Source organism: Argentina anserina, chromosome 2 (genome assembly GCF_933775445.1).
Source record: "Argentina anserina chromosome 2, drPotAnse1.1, whole genome shotgun sequence".
In the NCBI taxonomy this organism is placed as follows: Eukaryota; Viridiplantae; Streptophyta; class Magnoliopsida; order Rosales; family Rosaceae; genus Argentina; species Argentina anserina.
Genome location: NC_065873.1, coordinates 25995157 through 26011628, shown reverse-complemented (window position 1 = coordinate 26011628; position 16472 = coordinate 25995157). Strand labels below are relative to the sequence as shown.

Genomic DNA, 16472 nt, shown 5'->3' with positions numbered 1-16472 from the left:
TTTGCCAGGTTCATTTTACAGTGATATCACACTATCACTAAGCTGAGCTCCATGGAGAATGATGTAAAGGCTGTCAGACCAAAACGAGGTTGGTATGGGAGATTTATAGCAGATCCATTACAATGGTTCCCCAAATATCCACCTTGTAAACATATTAAAACACTCTTCTCCCTTGTACTCTGGAGCTGTGTGTCCTGCTCCCTGCGTTCATAAGTAACAAAGATCATTAGAATCTGAATGAAACTGTCGAGAGATGAAACAAAGATTAGCAAATGTCATCCGATTCGCACAAGTCCTTATGTAACTACGTCCCAATGTAAACATCCAGGTCCCATTATTAAAAATTAAGCTCGAACACAAATGTAATTGGAAGCTGAGTATTAAATTTGAGGCAAAAATATACCCTGCAATTTGGTCATGGACAAACCATGGTCTCCAGTCATCAACAATGTTGTAATTCGTAAGTCTTATCCATGCTTGTGTAGCCAAAAATGGCACCAACATATCATTAAGTACTGTAAGAAATAAACGTCATTGCTGACATAGAGGTTAATCAGGTTATGCTGATATAAATGCACCTGTATATCAAAGAAGGATATCCTTTGGTACTGAAGGTTGTTGCCGCGAAGGTCTGCAACATAAGGCATTTCATAGTCGCATCGCTGCCAAACCCCTATGCTTCGCTGCATGACAAATTTTATGTGATCCTCCATCTCTGTCTAAATTCTCCCATTTCCAATCTACTGAACATCAAAGAACTCGTACCTTCCGTATGTTAAGAACTTTGTGGACAAAAGGATCGTTGGCCCAATAGTGAGAAAGCAAATATCCATTAGTCTATGACACAGGAAAGCAAAAGGAAAAACCAAAGGTACTCACTCAGCTACCGGAGTCTAAAAACATATGAATAGCTTATCATAAAACTAACTAGTAGATAGAGGATGGAACGCGACAGCCTAATGCAGGAAGAGGTGATCTGAAATGGTGGTGCATGTCGTTGTTGTCATTGAGAACTCTTCTTTTACCAAGCATGGTTTGCAGCTTTGGGGAGATAAGACCGTCGCAATGGCGTTCCAAAATGTGTGCAAAATTGATTTCTGAAGTACACTGCAGCATGCATGTAGTAGATGAAACATATGAAAACACCTATATTAACTTCAAGAAGTGAGAAGTAAGGACTTAGTGTCAGTCAGGGTTGCCAACCTCATCATAAGCCTGTACATGTTTCACACGTACACACTCAACATTACTAGGATCAACATTTTGATATTCACCTTTGCAACTTCTTGTCAAGGACTGAACAAAAGTGAAGTATAACTAATTAGATTTTGTTCTAATATTCTTGCTTTTAGTTAACTTGAGGGAGTATGATATCATATCACCTGGTACAGTTAATCAGAAATAAGTCCCATTCCATGAGCAAATAATATTTCTGAATTGAGTTCATCTTGTCGCACTGTTACTGGGTTCCCTAGTATGTAGCCCTGTATAGTATGGAAAACCATTCAACTGATCTTTACATAAGGAAAACAAAACAAAAATGTATAGGATATTCTCTAGTAGTGCTTATAGTCTTAAACCTGAAGATTTATTATGGGCCTGACACCTGCTTCATTGCCTGCATTACCAAATGGTGCATAATGAGGAGCCATTTATCATAATTTTGATTTGAACATGTAAAATTTCCCTTTGATATGCATACGAACCATTTGCGATTTGGTCAGCAAGAACAGGGACAGGAATTCCAGAATATGAAGCCCCTCCAATGTAGACAGGATTTGACATAAAACTTGGGTGGTCAACCAGCCACTACAGAGTGCAATGATTCATAAGAAGTGAAATTTATAAAACATAAACTAATGATACAAGCAACTATATGTATGAAAGTTTCCCTACCTTCCTTAAAAACTGAAGGGCATGTTGCACTTGTTCCAAATCCCCTGGCTGAGAAGCAGATGAAGTTGTTCTTGCATACGAAAATCCTGTGCCCACGGGGGTATCTATGAATATTATGCTAGATGCCTATCCTTCAATCAAACACTATCCAAACTTATAATGCTGTTTGAAATGAAACTATACTTGAGTTTGATTTGGCTGAATTTCATTCAGTTCAGTACCGTTGTCCAAGAGTGTGGATTTAGCACTAATGTAGGTAAACTCCCATTGTACTGCTCTACATTAAACTTTAAAGGACCTGCACAACACAGAGAGAGAGAGAGAGAGAGAGAGAGAGAGGTTAATGATTGGTGTGATTTAAGCTCCATTTCCGACATATTAAACATGCAACTCATATGGTTAGGTTTCAAAGAAAAGGGCAGTGACGACAGAGCAACCCGGACCACCAGTAAGCCAAAGCATTAGGGGGTCCTTTTCGATTTGACGAAGTAGTAGAATAACTGAACCTCCTCTGATTCCCCGACTCCAATGTACCTGCAAACACTTGAGCTCGTTGAATGTCGGTATATCTACATCATACTTGTTCGTATACGTCTCAGTCTATGCATGAGAAGTTTAAGAACTTGAAAACTAAAGGGTGGTATGAGATATCAGTTGGCGTATATATATTGACATACCCAGTTTCAAGTACAAAAGGTAGAGGTCCTTCGAGTCCAGGAAGAAACTTAACCAGCTGGGAGCTCTGATCGAGAGTGCAAGCAGCTGTGAAGCAAGTACTAAAACTTGGACTAGGGCCAGCACATGATGGCATATAGAACTTGGCGACTTGGCGTTGCCATTTCTATCTTTGGCACTAGTCATTTGTCTGTTTAAACATTACCTTATACGGCTCTATTCATATTGTTGAATACGGGCTGGACCGCTGGACTAGTAGGGATAAGACGATACGAAGACGAGAAGAAGGGAACATGCGGTCATCTTGTGAATACTTGCGTAAATAAATGCGGATGTGAATGCAATTCCATACATGCAGATGATGATGTTGTTGTCAAACTGTCAAAGAGCTTGACTATTGGCCACATGACATGTTTTGTATTTTTGATGTGTTTGGGAAGATTGTCCAAATGTTTGGGAAGAAAGGTCCAAAATTAACTGTATTGTAAAATACATGAACATAAGCAAGCTAGTCAAGGACCAATTACATTAGTTGGTACGTTGTTTGCCTTCCTATACAAGCGGTGCAATTAAGGAGGTATGTTGTTTGCAATCACTCCACTCATGTGCAGAAATTGATCTACATGTCTAATGACGATGGGATATTTTGACAAGAACCACCATTCACTGAACTTTCCGGAGCAGCCAGAGTATTAGCAGCAGCTATTTCCATCACCACAGCATCGTTTTGTTTCTCGTTCTCCACTTTCTCAACTTTCAATTTCTGCAACCATTCAAGTAAAGCTAAGCTCAGTCAAGATGAATGTTGATGGCCAAGTCACTGGACTGGACTTTTAAGGGACGATGAGATAAAATAAACAAAAACAACCTTTTACCTTTGCAAAGATGTTTGTGTAGAGCTTCGCATCCCTCTCATTGCTTTCAGCTTCAAGTTGTTTCAGTTTCTTCTCAAGCAACTTGATCTCCCTGGAGAATGGCAAACATTATCAAGCATGCTGTGTGTAGAGCTTTAAACAGATTATCAAGAACGCCTTAGAAAGAAAACTGTTAACAAAATTAGCTTTTAACTTACCTGTTCTGGGGATCAATCTCCAGAGCTTTTTTAATGTCTATTTCGGCCGAGAACAAATCTGAAATTTCCATATGTGCTTGTGCCCGTCTGTACAACGCTTTTATATTGTGAAATTCAACGTCTAGAACCTGTAGAATATCACGAGTTAGGTTATATGATGAGGTCTGGCCTATCATCAATCATGAAACCCCATGAACATTAGAACCGGAAACTTCGTTCTGCAGTCATTACCTTTGAACATAGTTGTACTGCTTCCTGAAAGTCATTTAGTTTCTGCACCATTCAACCAGCAAGACACTCTTAATGGTTTAGCTAGCTTTAACTCATCATCCCCAAAGATAACATCTTCACTGACATAATCAGCAGCCTGCGAAAGAGAAATAAATGTGTTGGAAGTTAATCCTCAAATTAGTCTAAAGTTATATTAGTAATATTATTACAATAAGACCTTCTCCAAATCACCTTATCGTATTTCTTTCCTGCACGATGGTACTTCCCCTCTTTAAAGAGGAGGTTGCCTTCCTCTTTCTTCCTTCCTGCTGCCTCAATTTTCTCATGATTGCTCAATTCCCATGGTTCTCTTTCCTGATCATCAAAATAACAGGAAATAATGACACTAAGGTATAAAAGTATCATCATGAATATAAGCAACCACTACAGAAGTATACATAGCATTTGCTTCAATATTACAGATCAGGTAAAACATCTACCGTGAGCTACTACAAATATATAAAAATGCAGAGTTCATACTGTTGGTGTATATTGTTTTTGGTACATCTTATACATACATATGATGTCAAAAAACCGACCTTACCCATCTTCATTTCAAACCCTCAAATTGGCAAATACATGAAAATGTATGTACCTTAATGAAATCTAGCATTTCAACCTCAAAAAGTAAGCTTGAAAATGGTGGAACTACAGCCAGGTCCCTCCTTGCTGCAACACTTCCAAATCCAAAATCAGGGTGTATAGTCACAATTGCCTGCTCTCCCTTTTTCATCGTAGCAGCTGCTCGGTCAAAACCAGCAATCACTTGTTCTACAGACAGTAAAATGCAAAATTAGCAGAACTACTTTTGAGCTTCCTTTTGATGCAAGTAAACATAAGATGATCCATAATAATTTTCGATTAACTGACCTTCATCTGTGATAAACTTCAAAGTCTGCACCCCATCTCTTCCTCTCTTCTCAAATGCAGTTCCATCTTCAAGCCTAGCTATATAACTAACTGCAGCAGTTGAAGAGTATAAATAAAGTAACAAGTAGCATCATGTAATGTCAAGAATTTATTATGTGTTTAAACGTCCAAACTTCCGACTTTGGCATTTTCCAGTTATACAGAATTTCTTTACTCAAACATGTGGTAGTACTGCTAAAAGTATGTATTGCAATCGACTTACCAGTCACAGTTGCACCCTCATGAGCGCTGGTTGTACTCTCCCCTTCTTTCAAAATTTTCTTTAATACCTTGCCGTCACCAGTAACATCAATTACAGGCTTGAAAGACACCAATTCAATATCAATGTTCAGCACAGAAGCTGGAGGGATAGCCTGAAACCCATTGTTTGCATCCCTCCCTTCCCTCCTGAAGGCATCTGCAATTTTATATACAACAATCTGCGTTAGCACATTTGTCTCATTTTTGCTAAGACTGGTAATGCAAAACATGATCAGAATGTGATCACATACATTGTGGTTGAACAATTAACCTGGCCTTCTCTCCCCTTTTCATTGTCCTGATAGATTTTGGCAATGCTGGACAAAAATGACCTGAAGAGCAAGACTTCACATTACTAAATTATCGCATGAGTAGCACAATGCCAATTGAATCATTCTGACTTTCAAACAATAACATACAAAACACCAGATTAAACCAACAGAGGAAAAATACCATCTTTTACGTAGAATTCAATTCCTTCTTCTGGTGTTTCTGCAACAACAGCGCCATCAGCCAACGCTGCGCGATACTTGACTGCATAAAACAACAATAAAATTCTCATACATCAGTTGCTCTACAGTTTAAAACAGCACTTTCGCCATTGCAATTGAGCTTGACAAAACTCACATCTACTAAAAAAATCTAATGCACAAGAAATATCATCAAAATGATTACATAATGAGTCATCAGAGTACCAAGAACTTGATCCAAATCACCAGGACTCTCACTCCTCTTCCCCTTCTCCAAAATCTTCTTCACAATCCCACCATCTTTGCTCAAATCCACCACCCTAATCCACGAAATCAGCTCAACTTCAAACTGCACAGCCGCATTCGGCGGCACATCGCCGCCAAGGCCACCAACACCGTAAGCCAGCTCAGCAGGCACGGTAAACAACGCAATCTCCCCCTTCTTCATAGTAACCAAGCCATGCTCCATCCCCTTCACCACTTCACCCTCACCGATCTTAACCCTCACCGCCTCCTCCCTCTCTCTAGTAGACTCGAACTTGGTTCCATCAATCAGAGCTCCAACATAGTGCACTGAGGATTCAAATTTCCACAGTCAAATCTCACTACTCTAGTAAATTAAACAGTAAAGTGAAATTTACATAGTGAGGTCGTCTAGGTCAGCAATTAGGACTCACCGGTGGCTTCGTCGCCGAACTCGGGGCTTTCCAAGCCGGTACCGGACTTGAGGAGCTTCTTCTTGAGGCCGTAGGTGGCGAATTCTCTCTCCTCGCCGACTTTGAGAGGCGGCGCCGATTCGATCACCTCGCCGGGCTCCTCGTCGAGGTCGTCCTCTCCTTCGATGGCTGACACGTCAGTGGCTTTGTCTTCCACGGCCATCGTGAAACCAAGAGCGGCGGTGGCACGGAGGCTCTGCTTTCTTTTTTGGGTGGTGAGATTATGTGGCGGGACGGGAAAGTTGGTTGGTAGATTCTGATTCCGTTGGCAACTGGAAGGGTGGTTTGGTCATTTCCGGCACCAGGTCGACAGTGGGACCCAAACTTGCGGGTTGAGGCCCATAAATTTCATCCTTTTGTTTTTGGTTGCATGAATTATATGAGTTTATTTTGTCGTGCCCATAGATTTGTATTGGTTTGTTCAAACTTCAAAGTTTGGCACGTGAGGGGTTATTGACTTCAAAAATGGACAGCACAAGAAAGCTCCAGATCGACCATTAATTTTGGTGGGGGACTACGGCCAAACTTCTGCCAAAGTAAGATAAACTATAGCTGGCCCGCTCTTAATTACATAACTAATCTACATGCATTGGAGGCAACACCATTTTGTAGATTCAATTGAACATACAACCAATGTTGTGATATCAAAACTAGTTTAGATACATATCATGGTTATGTTTCACTATCATACTTAAGTAAGGTGCATATATGAATAAATTAGTTTAGATCCCATTTAAAAATTAATTAAAAACTCATTTTTCATATTTCTTATATAAATTATGACATAAGTTAAAATAAAAAAAATTAGTAAAACAAAACTAATTAATTAATTAATGTAAAAATATCCAAAATATCCTTATTTTCGTGAAAATTACCAAATGTCACTCCTAGATTTAATAAATTTCTCTCTCCTCATTTTTTAGTTTTTTTTCCGGCAAATTTAAGTTTTCCGGCCAAAGCACCGGCAATTTAGAAGTGAGCCAATATATAAAGTTATTTTTTATGTCATGGGCTTTCATTTAAGTACCATATTACATATATTTTGAGAAATTTTGAAATTTTGAATTTTACTCGCCTGTTGTAGCAGTTAGTTTCTCAGTCGACAGTAGCAGCAATAGTAACATGTACATTCCAAGTTGACAGTAGCATGTACCTTCTAAGTCGACGGTATCAACTAGTTTTTAACTCGACAGTAGTAGTTAGTTTTTATAGCCGACAGTAGCAGTTAATTTTTATAATCGACAGTAGCAGATAACATTTCTATTGATATTAGCAAATACTATGGGTCAAAGAATGATAAAAAGTAAAATATTTTATGACATGTGACAACTTGACATCATTTGATTTTTATTTATAAATTTTAGTCTATATTTATTTTATTAAATTAAATAGTTAGTTATTTTTAAACTAAATTATTATCCGGTATTTTTGAGTAATTTGTTATTTAATTTTAGCGAGCACTTATGTTTTCTAACACATATCGAACAACGATTTGTGAAAATAAATAATTAATATTGAATCTATTAATCAGTATATATGAGTTTGCATGTTCTTGGATCTGGTTCACTACCAAGTGCTACTAATCATTTCATTTTCAATCTCTAACACTCGAGAGAAAAGCAGCATATATACCAGCATTAGTTAAGTATTCCAAATGAGGCTCATGCTAGCAGTGGGAACTTGAAGATAAATTCATATATTGACAACTAGGGGAACATAACCATGTTTCGGCACCAATTACCTTACGAAGCATATTAGAAATACCACCACCATTCTGTTATCATTTCATTAGGCAGCTGTTCTTATCCTCACCCTTTTAAAATGCTAAGCGTAACAAATTGAAAGATAGAAGAATCCAGTACTCTGTACTCATCCCACAATAAAAATTAACAGACCCAGTTTCATGATAATATATGAAACGTCAACTTCCAAACAGGGTTTTTTAGCCTCCATGATTGAAATCAAAGCCATTAGATTATTAGAATACACATGACATGAATTTATTTGTTTTTTTTTTGTATTCAACATGTACTTTTGCTTGTATCTGCAACAAACTTGTTCATGGTGTTACTAATTTATATAATTAAACTCCCCAGAAAATAAGCGACACCGATAAAAACAAATCACTCCGGCCATGCCATTTCTCAAATATTAGAAACCTTATATGTACAGCACTTTGAAAATTTCAATCACAGAGAACCAATCTAGCTGAACTAATAACAACACTTGCAGAGTTGCAGAGACTAACAGAGTTTTGAAAACGATAACTAAACAAACGCAATGCTTCTCTTTCCGACGGCATAGCTTCTGCTTCTGGGATACAAGTCCTTCTTGACATCACCTTCCTCCTCGAAATCACAAGGAGCATCCTCGTCAATTCTTCCCATGGCCACGCTGCCACACTTGGGCAACACTTGCCTCGACCCCATCGCCGTCGTCGTCGCCGACCTCTTCAGCTGCTCCTGAAGTAACTTGTCCACGTCGATACGAGTCCCGTAGCTCCTGGCCGACGCAGCCCTCACCAGCTCGGAGAAGTCATCGGTGCCCTGGGTGGTCCTCGATGATGATCTCGTGCTAAAGCTTTTGGGTAAACCATTGGAGAATTGCCCGCCGGGGCCGGACATGGTGCTACCTCCGTAGCTGAACTTGTCGCCGACGTCCGTCATGCTTCTGACGTAAAAGTCCTTGGCCTTGCCAAGTGCTCTGATGGGGACTGTGATAATTCTGAGGAATCGGCTCTGGTTGTGCGCCTGCTTGGTGCTTCTCATCTTGGTCTCTCTTTCTTGTTTTGGAAAAATGAATTTGGGTAGTCTTTGGTGAGGAAGAAGAAGAGAAGGCGTGAGGCATTATATATAGTGGCTCTCTCAAATCTCAATGTTCTAAAATGAGAATGCTCATATTTGTCTTCTAAGAATTCTGTTTTGGTCAGACAAGTTTACCATTACTGAAGGTAGGTTCGTGACTAGCTACCGTATGAAATAAGATATCAATTAATTACTAGCTAGAGTTTAATTAGTTTTCTGATTATTTTCGTATTAGTTTCCAAAAAAGTTGTTTGTGTTGTTAATACCTTCTGTATTCTTAATTAAAGAAATTTTAATTGACAGAGTCGTAGGTTCCATCAATTTTCTAAATTGTATGTTTATTATCTTAATGTAGTGTTACCGATTGCGTGATACACTATGTTACACATTTTGGGTAATAAAATAGAAAAAAGACACGCTTAACATAAAGGCGCTAAGAACTGGCTCGGTCATTTATTCAAAGTCACTTAATTATTAAATTTTAATTAACAAATATTCATTCTTATATATGTATCACCCTAATCTCATCAATAAATAAATTCTAACATATATACATGCATGACTAGATAGTTATTAACGTGACAATATATATAATAACATGGGGTCATATCCAACTCCATTAATTTTCACAATGTATATGTATAGTGTCCCAATCACTAATTTATGAAATCAAATATAATAAATCTAAATTAATCAAATTAGTATGTAAGCCTATATAACTGATTGATATAACCTTGATATAATATAGCTCATGAAAATTATGGATTTTGAAACATGTGAGTATAAAATTTTGAATACTATAACTTGTGGGTTTATTTCAAATGTTTATGGCACATGGTTTTGATTATAGGGACCAAGAGACAACATAGTTGAGTAAAGTATGAACAACTTGGTGGCGGATTTAGACTTTTCAAAACCCACAGGATTAAACAAAGGCCGGATGAGATAAGAACATCACCGGGGTCCAGGGGTGAGGTGACTGAGGTCTGAGGGTGTGCTAAAAATCAAGCTTTGATTAAGAATTAATAAAGTAGGCCAAAATTGAAAACACAGTTTAAGCTGACTAACGATAAGTGTGTGAATATTCCACTTATGACCTGAATTTTATTTACCTTCAGTGGCGGTCGATCTCATCCATTTGACGAGTCGTCTGGTGGCTCGTATGGTCAGGGTTCAAATCCAACAACTTCTAGTGCCCTCTTTCTTGTCAAAGGGACTAGCTTGTCATGAGAATCATGTATCTAATCAGATAAAACGAAGGATGAATTCTAATTGAATCTACTCATCAGTCAACTGTAGCAACTGTTAATTTGTTATCACTTGCTGCTGAGTTACTGTTTTTACTAATGGCTTTGACTGATTTAGTAATACAATAATGTGTTAGCAAGTTTAACTATAATGCGTCTAAACTCTAAAGTCCAGACATGTAAAACGAGTTAGATTTTGATCGCTCTTGATCCCCTATCGATCGTTTTCTACTTACACAATAAGTTTACACACATAGAAATAAACTTTTCTCTTGCGTACCTGTACAAGAAATTAATATTTCAGGAAAAGGAAATGATCGAAGGATAGAATCAGACGAGGCTTTGGATATTTGGATGTGTTGAAGATATGCATGAGGCTTTGGCCACGGTAATACGGTATCGTTTTGCGGTTTTTCTTTGCGCCGCCCACCGTAAGCATGACCCCCAAACCAACTTCTACTTGCTCATTAGAGCACTTTCAGGCTTTCAGCAAGAATAGAATGGCCCGAAGAAATGTGGGCTAGGCCTGAATGGTTTCTGCAGTTTTGGGCCCATAAAACTGTCAGTTTATGATAGTATCAAAAGATACGTATTTCGTTCTGCGCCACTCCTTTTCAGCTTGCAAGTCTCTGCAAGTGTACAATCCGATTGAAGAAAAAGAAGAGAAAGATGAGAACTAATGCGGCAGAGACAGCTCATTCAGACAAGCCCAGAACGCCTGCAAAGACGAAGAGGAGGAGCAAATGAAGAAGGAGCTAGGATTAGTACTGGTTACGACGGCCATGATGATATACACGTGCCAAGCAGTTAGCAACCTCCACCCTCTGATCCTAATACCTGGAAATGGCGGGAATCAGTTGGAAGCGAGACTAACCAAAGATTACAAGCCCACTAGTTTGTTATGTAATCGTTGGTACCCGATTGAGAGGAACAAGGAGGGTTGGTTCCGCCTCTGGTTCGACCCGACTGTTCTGTTAGCTCCCTTCACTACTTGTTTTGCTCAGAGGATGACGCTCTATTATGACAAGGATCAGGATGATTACTGCAATGCTCCTGGGGTTGAAACTAGAGTGCCACACTTCGGCTCCACTCAGTCCCTTCTCTTCCTTGACCCCAATCTCAAGTAAGCTTTCATATTATATATAACTGTGACTGGTTGATTTGATTTGAAACGATATATGTTATGTTGTTACATTGATCTATTCCATCGTTTTTAATTTCATTTGTGTACATTACTACAATACAATTGAGAGTAGTGTGATACTAGGCCTTGCTATTCAAAGTGACTTCATACTCTACTGATGGTCGCTACATATATATAGGAAGATCACGACATACATGGCAACCCTAGTGGAATCGTTGGAAAATATTGGCTATGTCGACGGCAAAACCATGTTCGGAGCGCCGTACGATTTTCGATATGGTTTAGCACCCAAAGACCACCCATGCCATGTTGGTTCTAAGTTCCTGAAAGACCTAAAAGATCTAGTGGAAAAGGCCAGCAATTATAATGGAGGAAAGCCGGTGATACTTGTCTCCCACAGCTTAGGAGGCCTCTTTACTCTTCAGCTTTTGAATCGTAACGAGCCCTCTTGGAGGCAAAAGTTCATCAAACACTTTGTTGCACTCTCTGCACCTTGGGGCGGCACTGTGGATGAAATGCTCACCTTTGCTTCAGGGAACACCCTAGGAGTGCCACTAGTGAATCCATTGCTAGTAAGAGAGGAGCAGAGAAGCTCAGAAAGCAATCTATGGCTCATGCCGAATCCTAAGGTGTTCAGGAATGAAAAACCAATAGTGATCACTCCAAATGCTACGTATTCAGCTCATAACATGCTGCAATTCCTCAATGACATTGGATTTCCCGATGGAATTTATCCATACAAAACACGCACGTCGGTCTTGATGGATCAGCTGGAAGCTCCAGGAGTGCCTCTTACTTGTGTTATTGGGACCGGTGTGGATACAGCAGAGACTTTGTACTATGACAGAAGAGGCTTTGATGAACAACCGGAGATTGTGTGTGGGGACGGAGACGGAACTGTTAACATGGTGAGCTTGTTAGGACATGAGTCACTGTGGTCTAATGCGAAGAATCAAACTTTGAAAACGATTAGAATTCCTGGGGTGACTCATACTGATATACTCAAAGATGATGCTGCACTTGGTGAAATAGTTAAAGAAATATCTGGAATTAATTCTCAGTTCTTGTCTGTTGAGAAAGTAAATGTGCAATGAACTAACCAGTGGTACAAAAGCACAAGAGGATGGTAAAGATTTATATCTTAAGCCTTCTCAAATCCAAAGGGCTATTTGTAGCTCATGTGCTACATTGCGGTATGCTAAAAATCGATATTATGCATCGATTTGGCATTAATTATCTCAAACTCAAATGTGTTACAATGTAGCTATTTAATATATTTTAAATGTATTTTTACCTTTTCATTTCTATATTATCATTTAATTACAATATTACTCTAAGAAATTATAAATTTAATAAATGTATTATTGTTCCGGAAGAATTACTATTATATCATTGTGTGTCTTAGCCCTCTTATGTTTCATGTTAGAGATAGATTCGTATCTCTGTAATAGGTTAGGACTCTGAATCATACGAGATTGTGGTTATGTAATGCTTATATATAAGCCCTTATATCATTCAATAAAGACAGTTATTCAACATGCACCACATTATCACGCACTTTGTCCTAAAACCCTGAACTTTTAGAGCCCTAGAAAACCCTTTTTTTTCCCGCCGACCGCCCTTATCTACGGCCTCTGGCACCTTTTCCGTCGAAGCTCCTCATCGGCGACAACCTTGCACGGCCCCGCATCTCCGGCAGCCCCCTGCAATCCCTGCAGACCCCCCACAGCTCCGCAGGGCCTCCTACGCATTCGCCCCGCAAAATCAACTTTTTTCCCTGCAAGACCCTGCATCAAAACATTCAAAATTGCTCATCTGGCATATTCACGTAAGCAACATGAACTTAGCAAGCAACATCTTCGCTTAAGAGAAACTACTCTCGTCTTCTCTACACCTTCAAAGGTAATTTTTAATTAACATTCCCGCTTTTGAATGTTAGATATATTATATCGGGTAATATTCACATTACTTCAATCTCTTTTCGTTCTTATACCGCAGATGAGGCCAAACGAGGGAACTCACCACTCTTCTCTTTGGTCGATGTTTTTTGTGTGACGGTCTTGAGGGAGTTACGATTATTTTGAAATGGAAGTTAATCGATTTCGTGTGGTCGTCTGAGTGCACAGCTGTTTTGGGTGCGATCGTGAGTATCGCCATTTGCATCGATTTTTCTTGTGACCATATACGTCACCCCTTCTAATTCCTGTTATACTTGAATCTAATAGATTTCGTATTTGTAGATGTTGTCGCCATCGCGACCGGAATTTGGCCTTCTTGATCTTGAAGGCAAGGAATACCACTCCTAGGTCTTTTGAGAGCCGAGGGATTCAAGGTATGTTTGCCGACCCTCTTGCTATTTTCCCACCTATGACCAAAACTCAAGCTCTCATATTCATGAGACGTCACATCCATGCAACCGTCAAAAGACAATACTTGAATGAAAAAGATCCTAAAGAATTATAGGACAAACTTCGATGGCAGTATAACAACACTCATGATAACATCTGTCAATTGGACTATAAGAGAGTGGATGACTTCAATCAGGATATGCTATGCTTGCAATCCGACCGTGGCACCGTTGGTGTCATCAAGACCGACCTAGATCTTCTCATTAAGACATTGAACACGTTTCCAATCAACTATGAGGTTCAAGCTCATGCGTATAACACTCATGTAGAGGAAGGGAAGATCCAGACTTTCGCCGACTTAATGACGCTCTTGGAAAATAAGGAGAGACATTCTGAGATCCTCCTCAATAATAACAATAGACTTGTTGGCACTAAAAATATTGATACGCCACAGTCTAACTATGGGAAAACTCCTAAGCAAAAGTATCAATCCATGAACATTCCATACCAGCAACAAAGCAACATTTCTCGTTGTGGGAGGCAATAGACCGTTCTTGGCCCAACACTTGGACATGTGATGGTGGCGGCGCCGCACCCTCAAGGGGAGTTTGTTCTCATCCCAAACCTCAAAGAGGCCTTGTGCCTCCTCATGCCTCCAATTCCGGTAATGACAAGTCTGCATGCATCAAATGTGGCTTCTTCAAGCACTTTAATCGCGATTGTCGAGCTAGTAAGGAGATGATCAAGGCATATTCCGCCTACAAGAAGTTTCTACAACCCGAATCAAACCATGTGGATGAAGAATCTAAGATCGAGACTCACCATATCTCCATGAAGCCCGAGCCCCTTGCTTCTAAGGCTAAGACTCTGGTCCCTATAATGGACACTCCAGACTTTGATTAGTCGTTTTAAGCTTATTCTAGCTTTATGATTTCAAGTATTGTTATGGCCAATCGCCATTGTTATTTTCGTTGAATTTATAATAGTCTTTTGATTTTGTAATTAGAAGTTCGTGTGTGATGTATTAAAAATTGGCATTCAATAAAATTTATCAATTCTTTGTTTACAAGTCGATCTCTTTGAGAGTTTTATTTACCTTACACTTAGCATGATGGTTAACGTTTACAACTCGTTGTGGTTCTTAAATTGATCTTTTTGGGTTACATGGGACCCCAATAGTACTACATTGTGAATTTGACACTTAACATTTGGAAAACGAACATCGGAATGTCAAAATTTTACATCTTTATGATCTCTGTTGTTTCCAGCACGTTTTCGAAACATTTTGCCGACACTTCCGGCCGTTTTGGCCACCTTCTGGCCTATTTCCGGCATTTCCATACCTGTTTCTGCTGGCGATTCCTATCGGATATGAAGTATGGCCTCCTAACCGGCCAGATTCCAGCCGCCAGCAGCGGATTTTTCGGTCATCGGCGCCACATGTTTTCTAACGAGTTTTTCGGCGATTCTTTGCAATTTTCTTGTTGTCTTCTGGCATATTTCCAACATTTTTTGTTGACGCGTTTTCCGGCCAAAATTTCATTTGGTTTTGAGCATATGTTGATGATAGAAGCACTTTGTGCGACGTTCTTAACATGTTTTTACCTCAATTTGTACTTTGCTTAGCCCTTATTGTTGTACTATTGAGTCATTTAGTCGTAGTAAGAGTCTTAGGCGGTATTAGATGCATTTTTGTGCTTACATGAGTTAAAAACGCATAATTGGTCTAGAGTCCTAGTTTGACTAGGAATCCTTGTTAGGTTTCGAAACTAATTATCTTTTACTTATGATTTTATTTTCTTATTTTCAGATTGGATTGAAGAGATAATTAAAGAAAAAGAGATGAAGCTAAGTCATGCAACAATTAAATAAAAGATGATCATTAAAGGCATAAAACATGGCATGATATAGGGCATAAAACATGACATGATTTAGGACATAAAATATGACATGATTTAGGGCATAAAACATGGCATGATTTAAGGAATAAAACATGGCATGATTTAGGAAATAAAACATGACATGATTTAGGGAGATAAAGCATGACATTATTATAGGAAGAAATAGGCAAGTTCAAACCCTCCATCTTTCCTCTATATATACATGGCTTAACCTCTCAAATAAGATGACTTCCCCTTTACATTCAAAAGCCAAACCTTTGCCAAAATACTACCTCAAACATCATTCACCAAAACAGCAAGTCATTCCCCCTCATATACAAGTTCCATCTCCACCTAAATCACCATTGAAGACACACCTCCAAGGTTCTTACAACGTGTGATTCTCGCAATTCTTCTTCATGGGTTTGTTCGTTTTTGATTTTTTACAATACTTTGTCTATGAAGATTGTAATATGATTTTTGTGTGGGATTATTGTTTTGTATTAAGAATCGAAATTTTTAGATTATTTTATTGGATTTTTAGATCTTAGCCGAATTGATGGTTTCCTATAATTATTGAGTTTGTATTTCTATTGTTGTGTTCAAATCATCTTTCTCATACTTTTAGATAATTTTCAGATATGTGCATATGAATTTAGTGGTTGGATGCAGTCCCTAAGATTGTGTTTGAGTACTAGATTCATCGACCATATTGACACAAATCAAATCATGTCCTAAGTAGGTTCGGTTTGTGTTGATTAAAAGTGGTAAAAATTCTGG

General features: G+C 38.8%; 3 protein-coding genes and 1 pseudogene across 3 annotated transcripts; 1 reads left to right on the top strand and 3 right to left on the bottom strand.

Moving 5' to 3' along the window:
- Positions 1-117: 117 nt before the first annotated feature.
- On the bottom strand, positions 118-2707 carry LOC126784260 (serine carboxypeptidase-like 7). Its single transcript, XM_050509738.1, is given in 16 exon segments — positions 118-233; positions 291-304; positions 404-515; positions 577-617; positions 619-707; positions 766-837; positions 949-1107; positions 1204-1296; positions 1383-1484; positions 1581-1618; positions 1707-1809; positions 1897-2022; positions 2118-2198; positions 2302-2366; positions 2369-2430; positions 2574-2707. Coding segments are annotated over 16 exon segments (1407 nt in total).
- A 330-nt stretch (positions 2708-3037) lies between these two features.
- Positions 3038-6508, bottom strand: LOC126785050 (peptidyl-prolyl cis-trans isomerase FKBP62-like; annotated as a pseudogene).
- A 1874-nt stretch (positions 6509-8382) lies between these two features.
- LOC126784232 (uncharacterized) lies at positions 8383-9125 on the bottom strand. The gene has a single exon (XM_050509713.1). The coding sequence runs from the start codon at positions 9035-9037 to the stop codon at positions 8537-8539; it is 501 nt and encodes a 166-aa protein (XP_050365670.1). The 5' UTR covers positions 9038-9125; the 3' UTR covers positions 8383-8536.
- Positions 9126-10997: 1872 nt separating this feature from the next.
- Positions 10998-12652, top strand: LOC126784630 (lecithin-cholesterol acyltransferase-like 1). The gene is made up of 2 exons (XM_050510108.1): positions 10998-11443; positions 11643-12652. Exons 1-2 carry the CDS (start codon positions 11064-11066, stop codon positions 12556-12558), a joined length of 1296 nt encoding a protein of 431 aa, XP_050366065.1. The 5' UTR covers positions 10998-11063; the 3' UTR covers positions 12559-12652.
- Positions 12653-16472: the final 3820 nt, after the last annotated feature.